The sequence below is a fragment of the Oncorhynchus mykiss genome, chromosome 16, assembly GCF_013265735.2.
Source record: "Oncorhynchus mykiss isolate Arlee chromosome 16, USDA_OmykA_1.1, whole genome shotgun sequence".
In the NCBI taxonomy this organism is placed as follows: Eukaryota; Metazoa; Chordata; class Actinopteri; order Salmoniformes; family Salmonidae; genus Oncorhynchus; species Oncorhynchus mykiss.
Genome location: NC_048580.1, coordinates 68,896,121 through 68,917,426, shown reverse-complemented (window position 1 = coordinate 68,917,426; position 21,306 = coordinate 68,896,121). Strand labels below are relative to the sequence as shown.

General features: G+C 43.6%; 3 protein-coding genes across 4 annotated transcripts; 1 reads left to right on the top strand and 2 right to left on the bottom strand.

Annotated features, from left to right (window-relative positions):
- On the top strand, positions 1-1,851 carry LOC110492630 (TATA-box binding protein associated factor 13). The gene has a single exon (XM_021567055.2). The coding sequence runs from the start codon at positions 287-289 to the stop codon at positions 659-661; it is 375 nt and encodes a 124-aa protein (XP_021422730.1). The 5' UTR covers positions 1-286; the 3' UTR covers positions 662-1,851.
- A 192-nt stretch (positions 1,852-2,043) lies between these two features.
- On the bottom strand, positions 2,044-4,540 carry LOC110492629 (troponin C, skeletal muscle). Of its 2 annotated transcripts, XM_021567054.2 has the most exons (6): positions 4,381-4,540; positions 3,542-3,593; positions 3,300-3,443; positions 2,907-3,021; positions 2,657-2,793; positions 2,050-2,504 (listed from the first exon to the last, which is right to left on the bottom strand). In XM_021567054.2, exons 1-6 carry the CDS (start codon positions 4,381-4,383, stop codon positions 2,473-2,475), a joined length of 483 nt encoding a protein of 160 aa, XP_021422729.1. In that variant the 5' UTR covers positions 4,384-4,540; the 3' UTR covers positions 2,050-2,472. The 2 variants fall into 2 exon arrangements, with proteins under 2 accessions (XP_036803543.1, XP_021422729.1); XM_036947648.1 differs by lacking the exons at positions 3,542-3,593; positions 4,381-4,540 and having other exon boundaries at positions 2,044-2,504; positions 3,300-3,534.
- Positions 4,541-8,195: 3,655 nt separating this feature from the next.
- Positions 8,196-12,617, bottom strand: LOC110492628 (troponin C, skeletal muscle). Its single transcript, XM_021567053.2, has 6 exons — positions 12,383-12,617; positions 10,175-10,229; positions 9,746-9,889; positions 9,494-9,608; positions 9,137-9,273; positions 8,196-8,494 (listed from the first exon to the last, which is right to left on the bottom strand). Exons 1-6 carry the CDS (start codon positions 12,383-12,385, stop codon positions 8,463-8,465), a joined length of 486 nt encoding a protein of 161 aa, XP_021422728.1. The 5' UTR covers positions 12,386-12,617; the 3' UTR covers positions 8,196-8,462.
- Between the last annotated feature and the right edge of the window lie 8,689 nt (positions 12,618-21,306).

The following is a 21,306-nucleotide window of genomic DNA, read 5'->3' as shown; positions in this document are numbered from 1 at the left end:
CTGTAAGTACTTCCGGTGGCAAATACAGTGAAGAAGAAATCGTTAATTCGGAGGTTTGGCTGTTGTGCTCCTAGGTTTTTATTATTGATATTAAGCTAAAATAAATATAAACACCTCGACACAAACCGTTTCAGGATTCCAATTGCATCTTCCTGAAACGTTTGCGAAACACCTTTGGACACTGGGATTTGTAACTAGCCAGCTAAGTTAGCCACGTTATTAATTAGCTAGTTAGCTAACGCTAGCTACAATTGCTAGCTCTAGTACACCGTTTGGCGCTGGTAGAATGGCGGAGGAGGAAGACGAAACCAATTTCGACGAGGATTTGGATGACGGGGCGGGTGGAACCGATGGGAGCCACGGCAAGCGAAAACGGTTGTTTTCTAAAGAGCTTCGGTGTATGATGTATGGGTTTGGAGACGACCAGAATCCCTACACTGAATCAGTGGACATCCTGGAGGACCTTGTGATCGAGTTCGTCACGGAGATGACACACAAAGCCATGTCCATCGGACGCCAGGGCCGTGTCCAGGTGGAAGACATTGTTTTCCTCATCCGGAAAGATCCAAGGAAGTTTGCCAGAGTGAAGGACCTCTTGACGATGAACGAGGAGTTGAAGAGAGCCCGCAAGGCCTTTGATGAAGCAAACTATGGTTCTTAGGTCCTGTGGTTGTAGAGGGATATGGGCTTCAACATGGATTTTTTTTCCCGCATTGTCCATGCTGTGTATTCTGCTATGATTATTAAACATGTTTTTATAAGGATCTAACGTTTATTTTGTAGCAGATGTGGCCATAGAGATGTTAATTGACCATCCACTTGTGACTTCAGTTATGTTTGTGCTCATGTCAAATGCCAATGCCTTATATACATATCTTTATCAAAATCATCTGTGTGTGGCTTTCTGGCAGACTAGATGCTATGTTGCTGCCTTTCAGTTGGGAATTATACGTTTGTTCACAAATAATCTCTCAATCTAATAGCGTAGACGAATAACAGGATGGCAGGTAGCTGAGAGTTTTGCTGTTTCGAATACCTGAGCTGACACTGAAAAAAATGGTCTGTACCCTTGAGCAAGGCACTTAACCCTGATTTGTTTTAGGGGGGCTGCCTACTATGGCTTACCCTGTAAAACATCACAATTCACTGCACCTATCCGGTGTATGTGAAAACTTAATACTGGAAAGTTCTCATTAAAGTCCGTCTGCTGAAGGATATTGCTTTGCAGTATAAATCATGTCATGTGAGCTAACTTTGCTCTTGTGAGAGGATTGTCCCATTCCTCGCTAAGGATAGGCATGGTGAAATGAATACAGTAACTTACACCTTTTGACACCGTCTTCCATCCTTTACGGAGATATTTATTTCAGGACATGGCCCAGAGGGGAGGTCAATGTAGACTTTCTATATGAATCCATGGATGAGTTTTTGTTCCGGGACCATTTAACTTGCTCCTACAACTTTAGACAGTGGATATATAGTGTTATTGTTGAATAAACTATTTGGCCTGTGCTGTTATTAAATGTTTGCAAATGAATGCACATGGACCTAACTGCATGCAATGAAACTGCAAGACGGAGTTTATCCTTTGTCTCTTAACCCTGGGTTTCCTCAAACTCTGTCCTGGAGCCTCTCCCCTCCCCTCCCTACCTTTTGTTTTTTACCCAAGGACTGCACAGCGGATTCAAACAACCAACTCCAAGCTTTGAATCGGCTGTGGGCAAAAGGTGCACCCCTGGGGGGCAGGACCAACTTTAGGAAACCCTGCCTTAACTCACTGTATCAGTACTCTATTTTAAGTGGGACTCCTTTGGCTCAAATTGTTTGCATAATCAATATATTAAAAACTTGCCAGGATTTCCCCGATGGTATATATTTATTTGTATTTTGCAATGAGTAAGTAGGCCTAGCTTCACTGCTTTCTAATCTGGCTTGTTATTTTGGTCCAAAACGGTAACAACGGCATCAAAGACAAGATGGATGTATGAATCAAAGTAAAACACAAACATTTTGACATTCCTCAATAATAGCCTACAGACCAACTTCCAGTGAGCATGTGTTTATTAATATCTCCTTTCAAACAATTTATTATTACAGTGACGTGATTGGTCTAAGCAGCGATCACAAGCAGCCCATTAGACTACGTCCTGACTAAGCTCCCAGCTTCAGGCTGTTGTGCTGAGTGCCTATGATGCACTGAGCCATTCTGTAGAGTTGCAGTTATTTTCACATCCCGGGCCTTGCCCACCTAATTTGGGGAACAGCAGCAGCTTGGCGTCAATCACAAGCAGGAAGGGCTCAAAAGCTCTGGTAACTTCCACCAGGTGCCTGTCGAACAGGTCTAGTTGTTTTTTGAGGTGGATGAACGGGGGCAATGGACCAGATAGGGAGGGTGAGTTGGAGTGGGTCAATAGAGGATCGGAATAGGTCAGCAGGGGTCAAAGGAAGGAGGAATGTCCATGAGTCTCCGTTTTACTGCACATTTTCCATCATCTTGAGGAATTCTGAAAAATTAATCCATTATGAACAAAACATTTAAATGTATTTCAGGGTCAATTAAAAAGTCCCTCAGTATCCATTATGAAAATGCAGGTCGTAGGCTAATTAGCCAATCAGCACCACAGTTATAATCAAAGGCATCATCCCTATGTCCTACCGTCAAAGTCCAGCATGCCATCAGCGTTCTTGTCTCCATCCTTCAGCAGCTCATCAATTTCCTCCTCTGAGATTTGTTCTCCAGAGCTGCGGATGATGATGGCGAACTCTTCTCTGTCGATATAGCCGTCGGCATTCCTGCATTAGTAACACATTGGAAGGAGTTTAAGAGCCTTTCGCCATCATTTGAAAGCTGACTGTAATTACACACATGTAAACGGTAACCTCTTCTCCCCAAGCCTGTAACCTACTTGTCGAACACACGGAAACATTCCGCTAACTCTCCCTCGGACTTTCCGGCCTGGTCCTCCTTTAGGAGCCTCACCATCATGACCAAGAACTCCTCGAAGTCGATGGTTCCGCTACCTGAGGTGAAGGGCCAGATTACGCATCACGCGCAAATAAAAAACTACTACAGACAATGTTAACAGGCGCGCGAATAAAAAACTACTACAGACAATGTTAACAGGCGCGCGAATAAAAAACTACTACAGACAATGTTAACAGGTACTTATGAAACACTGGTCACCTGAGCACAACACGGGCATTGGTTTTACCAAAACGCAAGTGTTCCATTTAGGTTTATATATACACACATTCATGTAGGCTAACATGAGTCAATTTTAGATTCAGCAGTTTCTCACCATCCTCATCGACCTCCTCAATGATTTCATCCAACTCCTCTCTTGTCGGATTCTGGCCCAACATCCTCATGACCTGACCCAATTCCTTGGTGCTGATATCACCGCCACCGTCGGTGTCAAACATGTCGAAGGCAGCCTTGAACTCTAGAATGATTAGGCCATAAGTATCGGGAAACGAATTATTATATTCATTAGACCTGACGTGAATTAACGGCAACATGGTTTGCTATGGGCCTACTCACCGTTAAGCATCTCCTCGCTCAAGTATGAGCGGGCCTCCTGTTGCGCGTCAGTCTAGAGGAAAAACAGCGCCACGTGTGTCAAGTCATTGTAGTGACCATCTCTCCAAGACAACATATATATTTTTTTGAAGCAAAAGTTATTGGCTATTAGCATTCGTGTGTTTGTATTGACAGTCACACGTGCCCTGCCCAAAAAGGGTAGGTTAAGCCTATACGGCCTACGGACAGCTCTTAGGCCAAGTGAAAATGTGCCATGCTATTTAAGGCTCAACACATTACACCCCCCCCCCCCCCTCCTCCCTCCGTATATGGCCATACTGACATACAATCCGACAGAATTTGTCGCATAAGCACTATCCGCAGCCTTGCTGTCGGACTCCCTTTTAGGTTGTGTGCCTGACAAGTACCCATATCTACCCTGCGCCCCCACAACTTTCATGTTCCAGATATGGATATATAAAGTAGATATCTATACACACTATAAACTTAGATATATAAATTAGATATATATCTATACACTGTAAACATATTACACTTTATATTTTTTGGTTAAGCAATTTAGTGATTGTTATTATCAAGATGATTGAGAAATCATGATCTAAGCTAATTACTGTACTATTTCAATCTGATGTTTTATACCTTACACTTTATATTGAGACAATACATTGTTGAAATTATTCTAAAATAAATAATTTCAAAATTAGGCTAATTTAATTTTAATTGCCCTAATTTCTGTACCCATCCAAATGTAACATTGCACATTTAACCTATACAAACTCGCTGTTCATTATGCTTTCATTCGTGTAATTGGTTGCATGTGTTCAAGTCATTGTTCTTACCATGGTTGCTGATTAGCTTTCCCCTAAATATCCACGGAAATATAGCCCAAAGGAGTGGTCAATCCGGGTGCACCTCAACAGAAAGACTAGACGTCAAGTGAGTTTAGACACACTTTAAACCGGTCACCTAAGACACGCCCACTGATGCTCACAGGACTCCAGATTTAGAATCTTGAACTTTTTAGGGTTCTGAGGCCCTCCACCAGCCAATAAAAGTGGAGAGTGGTGGTCTTGAATCTGCAAACATTTAATTGATGGGGTAAACTTAGCTATTAGGAAGTTTTGGGAAGTTTTCAGGTACATGTCACTATTGAAATGCGCACAACATTTCTGGGCATTGAAGTAAGACTTTTTATTAGTATCCATCTACCAGTTGTTTCTTTTGATTGTAAGTCAAGTGTCAAACTCATTCCACGAAGGGCTGAGTGTTTGCTGGTTTTCGCTCTTCCCTTGTAATTGATTGATGAATTAAGGTCAATAATTATTAAATAACTCCCTTCACCTGGTTGTCGAGGTCTTAATTGAAAGGAAAAAACAAAAACCAGCAGAGACCAGCCCCCCCCCAGGCAATGAGTTTGACACCCCTGTTGTAAGTGCAGCAGGTTTGAGGTGCCTGAATGTAACAGTATGCCTATCTATTCCCTGTCAGACACAATGTTTTAGCTCATCAACCTAAACAAATTCCCTCTCCGGAACCACTCTCCAAGTTTAAACCTTTTTTTGCAGATTTCCAGAAGGGAATGAAGCCAGCCCTTTTAAGCAATCTCTGAAATTATTACATTCTGAAACAAGGTGTAGTTTATGTCCAAGCATGCACTTGTGATTTCAAGCAAACATGGTGATTGCTGTTACCATACTTTAAACCAAGGTAGGCCTCTGCATTGCTGATAAAGAAGGGTGGGCCCAGAGTGGTTTGTGACTATGGGATGGCGTTTCCTTCTGGGCGTGAAACCCTACCCTGTGGAAAAGGGCTGCCTTGAATAGCAGACGATTTATGGTTGTATGGGGACAGGACAGAGACGGAGCACGCCCTTAATCACAGTATCGTATCCAATAAACCGGCCAACCACTCAATATTTGACTCTCCTTGTATGGTGGTAGTTTCCTGAGCAGAGGGAGGAGGAGCGTTGGGATACTGGGGTATTATGGGGAAGAAGGGGGTGGGATGTTGTTAGTGGTGGTGGCGAGGAGGGAGGGGGGAGGGTTTAATGGCTATATACTCAGGGAGCAGAGGATATCCACCAAAATAAGGATTTGGTGGGGTGCTGCTACGACACATTACAAACCTCCTCTAGGTTCTTATTCCAGACATCTTCAAGGTACGCTGTTGCATCTGGTAGCGGTGTCAGAGCCCCCGGGGATGGCATCTTACAATACTGATATGGTATTTGTAACCTCTTCATGGAGACAGAGCAGTGTCAGAGCGGTGTCAGAGCATTCTTGTCACTGTTAACTACTGCAGTCTCGTTTTTTGATCATCATGGATGACATCTCACAAGTGATGAAAAGATCATTGATTTTGCAAGTTGCATTTAGCGACTCAATTAGAAGCTTCTGAAAGTTTTCTTCATCTGTACAGTCTTTTTATTTTTATTTAACTGTTTTGGACTTTGCTCCTTAACCTAATGTTGTAGGCTTATTTCTCTTTCATCCGTTTTCATTAATCTTTCAAGATTCATCACACGAAAAACGACAACAAAGGACCTCAGAAGGATTAGGCAGAGTCAATCAGGATGACTGTTTTTTTTTCTGTGGACTTTGGAACAAAGGTGTTTTCAGAAACCAAGGACACTGACTAGTGGGAATAGTTATTATATGGGAATAGGAGAGAGGAGGAGAACGTGGAATATACGGGGTGAGGGAGGGCTAGGATACCTGAACTATTGTAGTCATAAGTCAGGGTGGGGGAGAGTGGCAAGGCAAGGCAGGTGGGGGCTAGGATACCTGAGATGTTGCAGTCATAAGTCAGGGTGGGGGAGAGTGGCAAGGGACGGGGGTAGAAGTAGCTGTGGTGGGGGGAGGGGTAGTGGTACTGGAGCATTCTGTTTCATTAGAGTAGGGCTGATAGTGTTGCATTATGAGAGAAAAGGTAGAGTGGAGTCATACAGAAGGAGCAGACAATGATCCAGTCTACTGGATCAACATGGCAACAAGGAGATGGAAACAAATGTTAAAGATGAAAGCAGATTTATTTTGAAAGTACTCTGTACAGGGTTGAGACTGCAAGAGGGGAGAGACGCAGAAAGGAGAGGAGCCAGTTGGCGAGTCACGGAAGGAGAGGGGTGAGACGCAGAAAGGAGAGGAGCCAGTTGGCGAGTCACGGAAGGAGAGGGGTGAGACGCAGAAAGGAGAGTGGCAAGACGCAGAGAGGAGAGTGGGAGGGGTGAGACACAGAGAGGAGAGGAGAGGATAGGGGGAGGGGCGAGACGCAGAGAGGAGAGGGGGAGGGGTGAGACACAGAGAGGAGAGTGGGAGGGGTGAGACACAGAGAGGAGAGGGGGAGGGGTGAGACACAGAGAGGAGAGGGGCGAGACGCAGAGAGGAGAGGAGAGGGGTGAGACACAGAAAGGAGAGGAGAGGATAGGGGGAGGGGCGAGACGCAGAGAGGAGAGGGGCGAGAAGCAGAGAGGAGAGAGGAGAGGGGCGAGGGGAGGGGTGCAAGAGGCGAGACACAGAGGGGCGAGGGGCCAGAGGGGTGTAGCATTTCTTGAGAGGGAGCAGGTGTAAAGAGACAGCTGGGTGGGAAGTGTTAGGTTGCGGGGAGCGGAAAGACTCTTCGTCTTAAAAGGGTTGGACGTATATTTATAGCCACAGAGTCAACATGACTGAGATCGGCAGCATCGAGGAGGGGGTAAATAACCTTCCGTTATTGTCTTTTCTCAAACCCTATTTTAACTTTACTGTAGTTGTTTTGGGCAGACTCCTTACGATATCTATATATATATATATATTTATATATATATCTATACCCTATGTATATGATTAGGCAGGGGCGCTGCCATGGGTGGGCATAGGCCCACCCACTTTGGAGCCAGGCCCACCCACTGGGGAACCAGGCACAGCCAATCAGAATGAGTTTTCCCCCACAAAAGGGCTTTCTTATAGACATAAATACTCCTCCGTTTCCTCAGCTGTCCGGTTGGCTGGTCTCAGACGATGCCACAGTGAAAGAAGCCGGATGTGGAGGTCCTGGGCTTATGGTAGAGAAATTAACATTACATTCTCTGGCAACAGCTCTGGTGGACATTCCTGCAGTCAGCATGCCAATTGCAGAGTGGCCTTTTATTGTCCCCAGCACAAGGTGCAGCTGTGTTTATTTAACTATGCAAGTCAGTTAAGAACAAATTCTTATTTTCAACATTGTTCTAGGAACAGTGGGTTAACTGCCTTGTTCAGGGGCAGAATGACAGTTTTTTACCTTGTCAGCTCAGGGATTCAATCCAGCAACCTTTCGGTTATTGGCTCAACGCTCTAACCACTACGCTACCTGCTGCCCTGTGTAATGATCATGCTCGTTAATCAGATTCTTGATATGCCACACCTGTCAGGTGGATGGATTATCTTGGTAGAGGAGAAATGCTCACTAACAGAGATGTAAACAAATTTGTGCACAAAATTTGAGAGAAATTAAGCTTTTTGTGCATATGAAAAATCTCTGGGATATTTTATTTCAGCTCATGAAACATGGGACCAACACTTTCCATGTTGCGTTCATATTTTTGTTCAGTATATATTCTCGACTGACTAAAAAAAATATTTCTTCATTTCTATTTTATTTATTTTTTTAACCATTTGTATAGTCTGTATTTTTTTTATTGTATTGCTAGATATTACTGATATTAACACAAGCATTTCCTTGCACCTGCAATAACATCTGTAAATCTGTGTACGCCATCAATAAAGTTTGATTTGATTTGTAATGTTTTTGGGTAGACTCTTTACTGTAAGTAGTTGGGAAGACTCAAAAATAAAATGTGGCTTTCATTTTTGTATTTGATTTTTTTCCATTCAGAAACAGTTGTTCTTTTCTTCAAGCAGGAGAAGTGACACATGGGAAGGGTCACAAAGGAATGGTGGTCTTGTTACTGTACATTCTCCATCATTTTCAGAAATTCTGGAACACAGAAGACAGGGGTTCATTGGTTCCTCTACTACTGAGAATACTTTTATCCCTGTCCACCTCCCTCTCTGTGGGATATGAAAACACCTTCCTGTAATCATCAAACTACAACCTTCTACCCCAAGCACCATATATAGTATCCCTCTATAACCCTGTATGTGTCCAGGCACCTGAGGACCATGGTTATATATGAGCCCTTTCATGTTAATGTTTATGTCATGTGGATGTGGTACTTCCGTGATCCCAGACCTCAACGTTGTATTCTGTTGTGAATATTTGTTGTAGAGAAACCCAGAACAGCGGGAGTTGAGTTTAGTCAAGACTTGTGGTCATTAATTTTAATTAAAGAAATAAACTTGCCTACACAAATTACCATAGTTTAAACAGTCAACTGTGTGTGTGTGTGTGTGTGTGTGTGTGTGTGTGTGTGTGCATTCCAGTCTATATTTACCCACAGACCGTGCACACCAAATTGCCCCTGTTATTCCCAAACCAATCACTAGTCAAAGTTACTATGCTATCGTTTACCATTGACTATTAGTCATCTACATGTTTATGTTCAGTTAGCACAACACATGAATGTAAATGATATTTCCATTGCAGCAAATGAATCCTGTGTGTGTGGGAGTGTCTTACCATCAAAATCAAGCCTGTTGTCTTTGTTTAGGTCTGCGTCTGTCATTAGCTCGATACATTCCTCCTCTGTGACTGGCTCTCCAGTGGCGGCCAAGATGTCATTTAACTCCTCACGGTCAATAAAACCGTCGCCGTTTCTGTTGTATTGGGCAGAGGATAAGATCAGTTGAGATACATGAGAATAATGCAACACATAGCTGCTGTATTTGTCATTAGGGCTTCCGAACGAGGTCCTGTGATTATCCATCCATCAGATACCGTGTGGTATCCCTGGTTGGTTATGGTGAACCACGGGTGAGAAACCTCTGTGTCAATAAGGACGAGACTCCAGGAGTTATGATTCAGGGGACGACGTACTTGTCGAAAATACGGAAGACCTCTGATAACTCTTCCTCGGACTTGCCGGCCTGGTCCTCCTTCAGGAGCCTCACCATCATGACCAAGAACTCCTCGAAGTCGATGCTGCCGCTACCTGGTATTGGGAGGAGGGGAAGACAACCAGGGGCTCATGAGATGAAGCAGGGACATGGGATGTATGAATAATAGTAGAAATACCCTGGTCAGACATTTGAATTATCTCCTGACATTTGACCCAGTCAGTTATTTTACCATCCTCATCGACCTCCTCGATGATCAGGGCCAACTCCTCTCTGGTCGGGTTCTGGCCCAACATCCTCATCACCTGACCCAACTCCCTGGTGCTGATGTCACCGCCACCGTCACTGTCGAACAGGTTGAAGGCAGCCTGGAACTCTGGAGGGGAGAGTTGGTGTTTACTGAGACAAATTCTCACCTGTTGACCTTAATGTCCTCTTGGTACAATCAGAGCATTTTAAAGTGACACGTTTTGTTAACATTAGGACTATGACAACATAAACACGACCCAAATAGCTGAATGTGAAGTGATACATGATTCACAACCATGCTGTGTGTATCTCAATAAAGTTAGGAACAAGCAGTTAGGAACAAGCAGCTAGGAAGAAGCAGTTAGGAACAAGCAGACATGTGGATAGGTTATTTATTACACACGTGGCTTACCGGCAATCATGTCCTCGCTCAGGAAGGAGCGGGCATCACTCTGTGTTTCAGTAGGCTAGAGGGGGAGGATAGGGGAAGTTGTAATCATATATATGTTTTTTCTCATGTACTAGTTCACTGTGCCTGTGGTGTTATATAATTATATATTATATATTAAAAGAAACCTTTCTGAGAAGATTAATACAAGCATTGTAGAGCAGGGTTGGAGTCAATTCAATAAGTGATTTGAATTTAAACTTACAAAAATGGAAATACTTTTTAGTTTTTTGAGAAGTAATTTAAAACAGATTGCCTTTCTTTCAATTATTGAATTGGAATTTCAGTTTATTTCCTGAATTGACTGCCTTCAATTCTAATTGACTGCAACTGTGCCGTAGAGCTGTCATTGAAGAGAGCATGTAGGATTCAGACCACAGCCTGGACACCCTATAGCTGCAGGCAGCTGCTATCACACTGTATGGGATGGGTCATTTAGTACATTTTAATAAAAACAATACTTTATTTAATAAGTCAGTTAAGAACAAATTCTTATTAACAATGACGGCCTACCCCGGCCAAACTCAGACGACGCTGGGCCAATTGTGCGCCGCCCTATGGGACTCCCAATCACAGCCAGTTGTGGTACAGCCTGGATTTGAGCCCGAATGTCTGTAGTGACGCCTCTAGCACCGAGATGCAGTGCCTTAAACCTCTGTGCCACTTATTTCCCCCCATATATCTGTCATCACCTCCACCTACCTACCATTGACTGGCAGCAACTCCTCACACATCTACATCAAGCTAAATGACCAGCTACATTATTTAACTAAATATCAAATGGTCACAAACTTTCCACTTTCAGCACCTTATTTTCATTTATCATTTCAGTCTAGAACAAATGGTCAATAAACAGAACCAACAGTCCATAAACAGAACCAACAGTCCTTAAACAGAACCAACAGTCTGTAAACAGAACCAACAGTCCGTAAACAGAACCAACAGTCTGTAAACAGAACCAACAGTCCGTAAACAGAACCAACAGTCCGTAAACAGAACCAACAGTCCATAAACAGAACCAACAGTCCGTAAACAGAACCAACAGTCCTTAAACAGAACCAACAGTCCGTAAACAGAACCAACAGTGCTGCACATATTTGTACAGGTTCATGGTAGAAAATAAGAATCTAACAACATTATTTATTTCCTTTCAACATATTGTATAACTGATAAGAAGCAGCAGAAAAGCAATATAGATTATTTCCATGAAAAGTAATGAAGGAATACAGGACTGTCTGTTTGTCTTTGCTCCTTGAACCATATGGGTTCAACAGCAAAAAAATATGACAGCTACTTGGTACACCTCTAGGGAGAGTTGATAGTCAATCACAGTCATGTCCCACCATTCTGCCCCTACTCTGATTCATTCATCCTCTTAAACAACTCCTTGTACTCTGAGCAGCCCCCCCCGCAACCCAATCCCTCACATTCATTATCCTGCCTCCCTCTGGCATGTCAAAAGATTATGCCAGAGTCATTACTAGTGTCTATGTCTACACTGTGACACATAGACACAGATATGCTGGCCATCCACCTGTCAATCACTCACTTTGTCACGATGAATCACTTTGTCTAGCCAGCACCACTGTCTCAGTAACCTTTGGTGACCATGGTGGCCTAGGAAAAACCTTAACAACGGCATACACTACCACGTGAACTGAAGTACATACAGCCGATATTATACCGTATGATGTTTGCTCTATGGTACATGCAACTTAATATCACTCATACAAGCAAATAGAAGAAAAATACAAAAAAAATGTTTTTTTGAAAAAAAGGAAAGATCTTGGTGCTTCAAGAACAAAACTAGAGCCTTCAAACGATAAAATCAGTAGCTCTCTTTACGTAAATTGTTTGGTCTAGCTGTACTCCACAGCTGGGCCAGCTGGTGTGTGTGTGTTTGTGTGTGTGTGTGTGTGTGTGTGTGTTGTTTGACCACAGGCAGGACTAGTCCATTTTCAAATCAATCAGTAATATCCATCTTCAGCAATTCCACTCTATTCCCCACAATGGAAAAAAAATATCAGCAAAAACTTTTTAGAAAAAAAAAAAAAAAAAATCCGACATCATCTGTCGAAAAAAAGCAGAATGAACCAAACAGTCCTAAAACATCTGTTCATGAAAGATTCTTATCTTCGTTCGCTCTCGGTTTCTCCCTCTACAGAATCTTACCATGGTGGCTGTCTCCGCTGCAACAGACAACAGAGAGAAAGGTGGAAGTCCAGGGAAAGAGTGGCTTTCTGATACACCGTTGATAGACACAGTACTATGACTACCCAATAAGTACCCCTTATCTAGGTAACTTTTGTCTGAATATGATCAGGATTGGGCAAGAAGCCCTTTGCCTGGACTAGCATCAACCAATCGTCTTGCTGCTTACTTTGCAACGCCACAAAACCTCCACCTCACTCATACCCCCCCCCCCCCCCCCCCCCCCTTCTCCTTAAGCTCCCTCCATATTTAGCTAAAGGCCAGTCTCAATGACATTTATTATGGCAAGTGTTCAATTGACCATCTAACAGCAGATGGACACTGTCTGTCACACACACATACACACACACACACACACACACACACACAAGCATGTACATACACACACACACACACACACAAACACACATGCACTAGCCTTGTGTTGTATGTGGGATGGGCTGGACATGAGGGGGAAGGATTTTCTGTCTTCACTCAGTCTGCACTCTTCACGATACTCACGGCCTTGGACTTGTGACATCTGTAAACGACATGCACACGAAGTTATGATCTCTCATCGAACAACGGTGACATGAAATCAACCATCCCGCCGATCTCTTTTTCTCCTCATTGAGAATCGCCAAACGCCGACAGATCAGAGGTCTCAACAAGGATATCAAACCCATCTAATTATACAAGAACTTAGAAGTCGACAACTACTTTGAAGACTGTTATATCTTCATATTTTAAATGTAACTGTAGATATCAGTTTCATGTCTGTGTGTTTGTGTTCTATCTTTCTCTCGCTGCTTGCTCTTTGGCTGTTCTTACAGACCAATCACAAGGAGTGACCTTGTCAGCCACTAATCTCCCGATCCACTTCATTGGTCTTCCATGCCCGATCAGGTTTCTCTCATGGTAATCCTTCAAGATCTTGAGTTTCGTTGGCTTTGCAAATATACAGTATCTGTTCTCAAGGCCCATCGGTGTGTATGTTATAGACTGGCAATCATAATCAGACTTACGCACGCACGCACGCACACACACAAACACACGCACACGCACACACACACACACACACACACACACACACACACACACACACGCATGTACACACATACACATAGATATTACTGCACTGTCGGAGCTAGAAGCACAAGCATTTCGCTACACCCACAATACCATCTGCTAAATATGTGTATGAGACCAATAACATTTAGATTTGATTTCATTTGACATAAAACACTGAACATACAATGCTACCGACAGTCACACCAAGGCACTCACACAAAATAAACACTAAAGTTTCCAGATGCACACACACACACACACACACACACACACTTACACACAGACAGGTCATTCCACGAGTAGAATACAGAAATTGTGCGCCAATATTGAATTTTAAAAGTCTGTCTATATTAAATGAAGTGCCATTTAATATAGACCACATTGAAAATTCATTATATATGTATATATATATATATTTTTTTCATGTGAATAAAAACTTGCTAAGTGTCAAGAATAAGCATGACCCTCATCAAGTATTTCCAACTTCTTGGAAGATTTTGAATCACTCATGTTTTCATCATCATTGTAAAGCCCAAGCTTTATTTTTGCTCTGACATATACTTTTGCTCAAGTAATTTCTGAACATTATTATTTATATCATGTGATTCATTTACATCTGCCCCTGATTTTAAGGGCAACCCTGTTATGTGAACTGAACTCTTGTTTTAATATGGTGAAATTATTCACTTAAAAAAATATATTTTTTACAAAAGAAACATTGAACGTCTACTAATAATTAAAATTCATGATATTGTGCAACCTAGGCGGCACGTTTTTTGATATACACTGCTCAAGAAAATAAAGGGAACACTTAAACAACACAATGTAACTCAAAGTCAATCACACTTCTGTGAAATCAAACTGTCCACTTAGGAAGCAACACTGATTGACAATACATTTCACATGCTATTGTGCAAATGGAATAGACAACATGTGGAAATTATAGGCAATTAGCAAGACACCCCCAATAAAGGAGTGGTTCTGCAGGTGGTGACCACAGACCACTTCTCAGTTCCTATGCTTCCTGGCTGATGTTTTGGTCACTTTTGAATGCTGGCGGTGCTTTCACTCTAGTGGTAGTATGAGACGGAGTCTACAACCCACACAAGTGGCTCAGGTAGTGCAGCTCATCCAGGATGGTACATCAATGCGAGCTGTGGCAAGAAGGTTTGCTGTGTCTGTCAGCGTAGTGTCCAGAGCATGGAGGCGCTACCAGAAGACAGGCCAGTACATCAGGAGACGTGGAGGAGGCCGTAGGAGGGAAACAACCCAGCAGCAGGACTGCTACCTCCGCCTTTGTGCAAGGAGGAGCAGGAGGAGCACTGCCAGAGCCCTGCAAAATGACTTCCAGCAGGCCACAAATGTGCACGTGTCTGCTCAAACGGTCAGAAACAGACTCCATGAGGGTGGTATGAGGGCCCGACGTCCACAGGTGGGGGTTGTGCTTACAGCCCAACACCGTGCAGGACGTTTGGCATTTGCCAGAGAACACCAAGATTGGCAAATTCGCCACTGGCGCCCTCTGCTCTTCACAGATGGGAAAGCAGGTTCACACTGAGCACATGTGACAGAGTCTGGAGACGCCGTGAAGAACGTTCTGCTGCCTGCAAAATCCTCCAGCATGACCGGTTTGACGGTGGGCCAGTCATGGTGTGGGGTGACATTTATTTGGGGGGCCGCACAGCCCTCCATGTGCTCGCCAGAGGTAGCCTGGTACCGAGATGGTACCGAGATGAGATCCTCAGACCCCTTGTGAGACCATATGCTGGTGCGGTTGGCCCTGGGTTCCTCCTAATGCAAGACAATGCTAGACCTCATGCGGCTGGAGTGTGTCAGCAGTTCCTGCAAGAGGAAGGCATTGATGCTATGGACTGGCCCACCCGTTCCCCAGACCTGAATCCCAATTGAGCACATCTGGGACATCATGTCTCGCTCCATCCACCAAAGCCACGTTGCACCACAGACTGTCCAGGAGTTGGCGGATGCTTTAGTCCAGGTCTGGGAGGAGATCCCTCAGGAGACCATCCGCCACCTCATCAGGAGCATGCCCAGGCGTTGTAGGGAGGTCATACAAGCACGTGGAGGCCACACACACTACTGAGCCCCATTTTGACTTGTTTTAAGGACATTACATCAAAGGTGGATCAGCCTGTAGTGTGGTTTTCCACTTTAATTTTGAGTGTGACTCCAAATCCAGACCTCCATGGGTTGATAAATTTGATTTCCATTGATCATTTTTGTGTGAGGGTTAGGGTTAGGGTTAGTTGTCAGCACATTCAACTATGTAAAGAAAAAAGTATTTAATAAGAATATTTCATTCATTCAGATCTAGGATGTGTTATTTTAGTGTTCCTTTTATTTGTTTTGAGCAGTGTATATCATTTTTATGGATATCCAGGTGCACACTCCAACACTTTAGAAACTAAGTTTGTGTTTAGTGAGTTCACCAGATCAGAGGCAGTGGGATGACCAGGGATGTTCTCTGTTTAGTGAGTCCACCAGATCAGAGGCAGTAGGGATGACCAGGGATGTTCTCTGTTTAGTGAGTCCACCAGATCAGATACAGTAGGGATGACCAGGGATGTTCTCTGTTTAGTGAGTCCACCAGATCAGAGGTAGTAGGGATGACCAGGGATGTTCTCTGTTTAGTGAGTCCACCAGATCAGAGGCAGTAGGGATGACCAGGGATGTTCTCTGCTTAGTGAGTCCACCAGATCAGATACAGTAGGGATGACCAGGGATGTTCTCTGTTTAGTGAGTCCACCAGATCAGAGGCAGTAGGGATGACCAGGGATGTTCTCTGTTTAGTGAGTCCACCAGATCAGAGGCAGTAGGGATGACCAGGGATGTTCTCTGTTTAGTGAGTCCACCAGATCAGAGGCAGTAGGGATGACCAGGGATGTTCTCTGCTTAGTGAGTCCACCAGATCAGATACAGTAGGGATGACCAGGGATGTTCTCTGTTTAGTGACTCTTCCAGATCAGAGGCAGTAGGGATGACCAGGGATGTTCTCTGTTTAGTGAGTCCGCCAGATCAGAGGCTGTAGGGATGACCAGGGATGTTCTCTGTTTAGTGAGTCCACCAGATCAGAGGCAGTGGGGATGACCAGGGATGCTCTCTGTTTAGTGAGTCCACCAGATCAGAGGCAGTGGGGATGACCAGGGATGTTCTCTGTTTAGTGAGTCCACCAGATCAGAGGCAGTAGGGATGACCAGGGATGTTCTCTGTTTAGTGAGTCCGCCAGATCAGAGGCAGTAGGGATGACCAGGGATGTTCTCTGTTTAGTGAGTCCGCCAGATCAGAGGCAGTAGGGATGACCAGGGATTTTCTCTGTTTAGTGAGTCCACCAGATCAGAGGCAGTAGGGATGACCAGGGATGTTCTCTGTTTAGTGAGTCCACCAGATCAGAGGCAGTAGGGATGACCAGGGATGTTCTCTGTTTAGTGAGTCCACCAGATCAGAGGCAGTAGGGATGACCAGGGATGTTCTCTGTTTAGTGAGTCCGTCAGATCAGAGGCAGTAGGGATGACCAGGGATGTTCTCTGTTTAGTGAGTCCGCCAGATCAGAGGCAGTAGGGATGACCAGGGATGTTCTCTTGATAAGTGCATGAATTTGACTATTTTCCTGAGTACTTTTGGGTATAAGAGAAAATGTATGGAGTAAAAAGTACATTATTTTCTTTAAGAATGTTGTGAAGTAAAAGTTGTCAAAAATATGAATAGTAAAGTACAGATACCCCAAAAAACAACTTAAGTAGTACTGAACCAAAATACAATCTCAACATGCAAGACTTTCAAGGAAATCATACGAGTAAATCAGTCAATTGAAATAAATTCATGAAGCCCTAATCTATGGATTTCACATGATTGGAAATACAGATATGCATGTGTTGGTCACAGATACCTTAAAACCAGTCAGTATCTGGTGTGACCACCATTTGCCTCATGCAGCGCGACAGTTGTCCTTCGCATAGAGTTGATCAGGCTGATTATGGCCTGTGGAATGTTGTCCCACTCCTTTTCGATGGCTGTGCGAAGTTGGTGGATATTTGAGTGAACTGGAACACACTCGTTCGTACACGTCGATCCAGACCATGGGATAGCTTATGCCTGCCCATACCATAACCCCACCGCCACCATGGGGCACTCGGTTCACGTTGAAATCAGCAAACTGCTCACCCACACGACGCCATACACGTGGTCTGCGGTTGTGAGGCCGGTTGGACGTACTGCCAGATTCTCTAAAACAATGTTGGAGGCGGTTTATGACAGAGAAAAGTACATTCAATTATCTGGAAACATCTCTGGTGGAAATTCCTGCAGTCAGCATGCCAATTGCACGCTCCTTCAAAACTTGACAGCTGTGGGATTGTGTTGTGTGACAAAACTGCACATTTTAGAGTGGCCTCTTATTGTCCCCAGCACGAGGTGCATCTGTGTAATGATCATGCCGTTTAATCAGCTTCTTGATATGCCAGAGAAATGCTCACTAACAGGGATGTAAACAAATTTGTGCACAACATTTGCGAGAGATGAGCTTTTTTGTGCGTATTTTATTTCAGCTCATGAAACATGGGACCAACACTACACATGGTGTGTGTATATTGTTTTCAGTCTAGTACTTTAAAGTATATTTAAAAAAAAAAGTGATTTACATCACAAAATGAAAGCATAGTACAGAGAACCACAACTGAATTTGAGGCCAAGTCCAATTATTTAAAATAAGGACTTCAGTCTAAACTTAAATCTGAGAGTCCTATTTTTATTACAGAGATAAGTCAATTTGCACATGCCTTAAATGGACATAATATCCTGAGCTCGACGTGATTCAACCACAGACATACATTACAGTAAATGTAAGCACTCCATAACCTTATCCATTGCGTCAGTCAGAGATCAGTGCAGACACAAGAGGGTCCCTGGCTGAATCCATTAACACATTTGAACAGCCTCATCATGTAAAGAAATAAAAAATCACCATCCATTAAAATAAGACAATTTGTCCAGAAATACTTTGTGTGCTGCGTAGGAATGCCTTAATATTGGGCAAATTCTCTTAATTTGTGCATGAAAGTGAAAGTCAGACAATGTTAATAAGTCTTTATCTACGTTTCTCTTGCCTGCGCAGTGCGGTTCACAAGTATGCATTATACTACTGTATAACATAGTTAGGGAAACCAAGGTCCTGGCGTACTCAATTCAGATTCAGTTATCTGTCATCACGGACTTTGAGCTACCCAAAGTGTAACAACACACCATTCTGGCTGGCCCCTAATCATTCACCCCAACTGCAGTTGCACCTCGTAAGTAGCAGTCAATCTATCTCCCCTTCCTCTCATACCAAGGAGGGGGCTCAGCTAACACATCCCCTCCTCTCTCCTTCCTCTCTTCTTCCTGCTCTCTCCTCTCGCCCCCCGCTATCTTTCCTCTCTCCGTTCTCTCTCCTTCCTCTCTCCCTCCTCTCTCCTTCCTCTCTCCGTTCTCTCTCCTTCCTCTCTCCCTCCTCTCTCATTCCTCTCTCCATTCTCTCTCCCTCCTCTCTCCCTCTCTCATTCCTCTCTCCTTCCTCTCTCTGCCTCCCTTTGGACCACTGATGTCACCTCTGCTAGTCCAAATGTCTAATCTATCCTTGACAGACGGAACCAGCTGATCCCTAGGCCTTCACCCTGCCTCTGCTTCACTCTTTCTCTCCTCCCCCTCCACCTCCTCCTCTTTTCCTCACTCTATTCTTGGACATTCCCAAGAAAAGCAGCTGGAAGCTCCGCCAGTTCTGTCACATGAAGTTACAAACTAAATAAGGCTAGAGGAGGCATGTGTACTCCTCCCATCCATCCATTTCTCACTTCCCTACAGGAGATGGTTTAGTGGACTTACGCATAGACCCCCCCCCCCCCCCCCCCCACGGGAGTCTCTGTTGTATTTATAAGCAGGAGGGCAAAGAGTAGGACTACAAGAGGCAATATACTGTACCAAATCCATTATTATAATGTGTGGAGGAGTTGGTTTTTGTGCCTACAGCTGGGTTTCTCTCTTGTCGAGACGCTCACCATATGTTTCTTTGCGAGAAAAGCCGATCCATGTATTGGTAGGATAAGTGGATGGATTTACAGATCAGCGTAAAGAAAATGTGTAGAATATTCTCTGTAGAGGAATACGTTTACATTTTTTTACTGAAATTCCGCTTTTATAAAAAAAATAAAAAATGTCATATTCTGTTAACTCATATCCAAATAGAGTTCTTGACTCATCCTATACTTGCATTTGTGGCCAAAGCATACATTTGAGAAAAAACACTTTAAAAAAAAAACACCTCAAAACTTGTATCTCAAATAGACCATTTAAAAAATGCTTGCTATTTCCTCATAGAGGATGATGTCAGCTGGCCAATCAGATCAGATGTCTACGTTCATATTTTTCACACCATTCTGTTATTGGGGTAGGCCTTCACCATTTGTCACACCCTGACCTTAGTTCTCTTTGTTTTCTTTATTATTTGGTTAGGTCAGGGTGTGACGAGGGTGGTTTGTGTAGTTTTTGTATTGTCTAGGGGTTTGTCTAGTCTAGGTGTTTATATGTCCATGGTTGCCTAGATTGGTTCTCAATCAGAGGCAGCTGTTATTCGCTGTCTCTGATTGGGAACCATATTTAGGTAGCCATATTCCTTGGTTATTTTGTGGGTTGTTATTCTATCTTTAGTTGCCTGTTCTGCACTAGCCATATTGCTACACTGTTTGTTTTGTTTAGTTCTGTTCAGTGTTCTCTCTTTTATTAAAGAGTTATGTTCGCTTACCACGTATGCGCCTTGGTCTCCTCACTATGACGAACGTGACAGAACAACCCACCAACAAAGGACCAAGCAGCGTGCTAAAAAGGAGTGGACATCTTGGACCCAGGAGAAAGAGGAGTGGACATCTTGGACCCGGGAGAAAGAGGAGTGGACATCTTGGACCCGGGAGAAAGAGGAGTGGACATCTTGGACCCGGGAGAAAAAGGAGTGGAGGACATCCTGGACCTGGGAGGAGGTAATGGCAGGGGACAAGACCCTGCCATGGAAGCAGGTGGAGATAGCACAGGAGGAACAGCGTCGATATGAGGGTGCACGGAAGCCCGAGAGATCCAGCCAGGTCTCCTCACTATGACGAACGTGACACCATTCCAACACAGAAAAGCTGCTTTTTAACATACTTCATTACCATTTATTGGAAGGAAAACTATTTAACACAATTACTTTAAATATATATTTTTTTTATAGAAAACTAGTCGACAATGTCAATTACAAGGATGATGAAGATGATAAGGATGAAGGTGATGATGACTATTTGGCTATTTTTACTGTCATTATTTATTATCATACCAACAAATATCAATGAATAACCAAAATAAAGTGTAAATAAAATAAACATTTAAACATGTGGTGACTGTAAGCAAATTTAACAACAGATAACATGAAAGTCCGTAACCGCTGATTCAACAGGTGGACACAGTCTCAGCACCCTTCTAGAGCGCGCACGAGGGAGAGAGAGAGGAGAGAGAGGAGAGAGGAGAGAGAGAGATACTGAGAGTGAGAGTGAGAGAGAGAAAGAGAGTGAGAGAGAGAGAGAGAAAGAGAGTGAGAGAGAGAAAGAGAGAGAGAAAGACAGAGAGGAAGAGAGAGAGAGAGAGAAAGAGAAAGAGAGAGAGAAAGACAGAGAGGAGAGAGAGAGAGATACTGAGAGTGAGAGAGAGAAAGAGAGAAAGAGAGAGAGAGTGAGAAAGACAGAGAGGAAGAGAGAGAGAAAGACAGAGAGGAAGAGAGAGAGAATATAAAGGAGTAAAGCCATGCGCTCGGCTCGACC

Coding starts and splice junctions, on each gene's coding strand:
- LOC110492630 (XM_021567055.2), top strand. CDS start 287: ATGGCGGAGGAGGAAGACGAAACCAATTTCGACGAGGATTTGGATGAC.
- LOC110492629 (XM_036947648.1), bottom strand. CDS start 3,519: ATGTTGCCGTTAATTCACGTCAGGTCTAATGAATATAATAATTCGTTT. Junction 3,022..3,299: donor TGAGGAGGTCGATGAGGATG/GTGAGAAACTGC, acceptor CCTTCACCTCAG/GTAGCGGAACCATCGACTTC. Junction 2,794..2,906: donor TGTTTCCGTGTGTTCGACAA/GTAGGTTACAGG, acceptor TTACTAATGCAG/GAATGCCGACGGCTATATCG.
- LOC110492628 (XM_021567053.2), bottom strand. Junction 9,274..9,493: donor GTCTTCCGTATTTTCGACAA/GTACGTCGTCCC, acceptor CCAATACAACAG/AAACGGCGACGGTTTTATTG. Junction 8,495..9,136: donor CAACAGGCTTGATTTTGATG/GTAAGACACTCC, acceptor TCTGTGTTCCAG/AATTTCTGAAAATGATGGAG.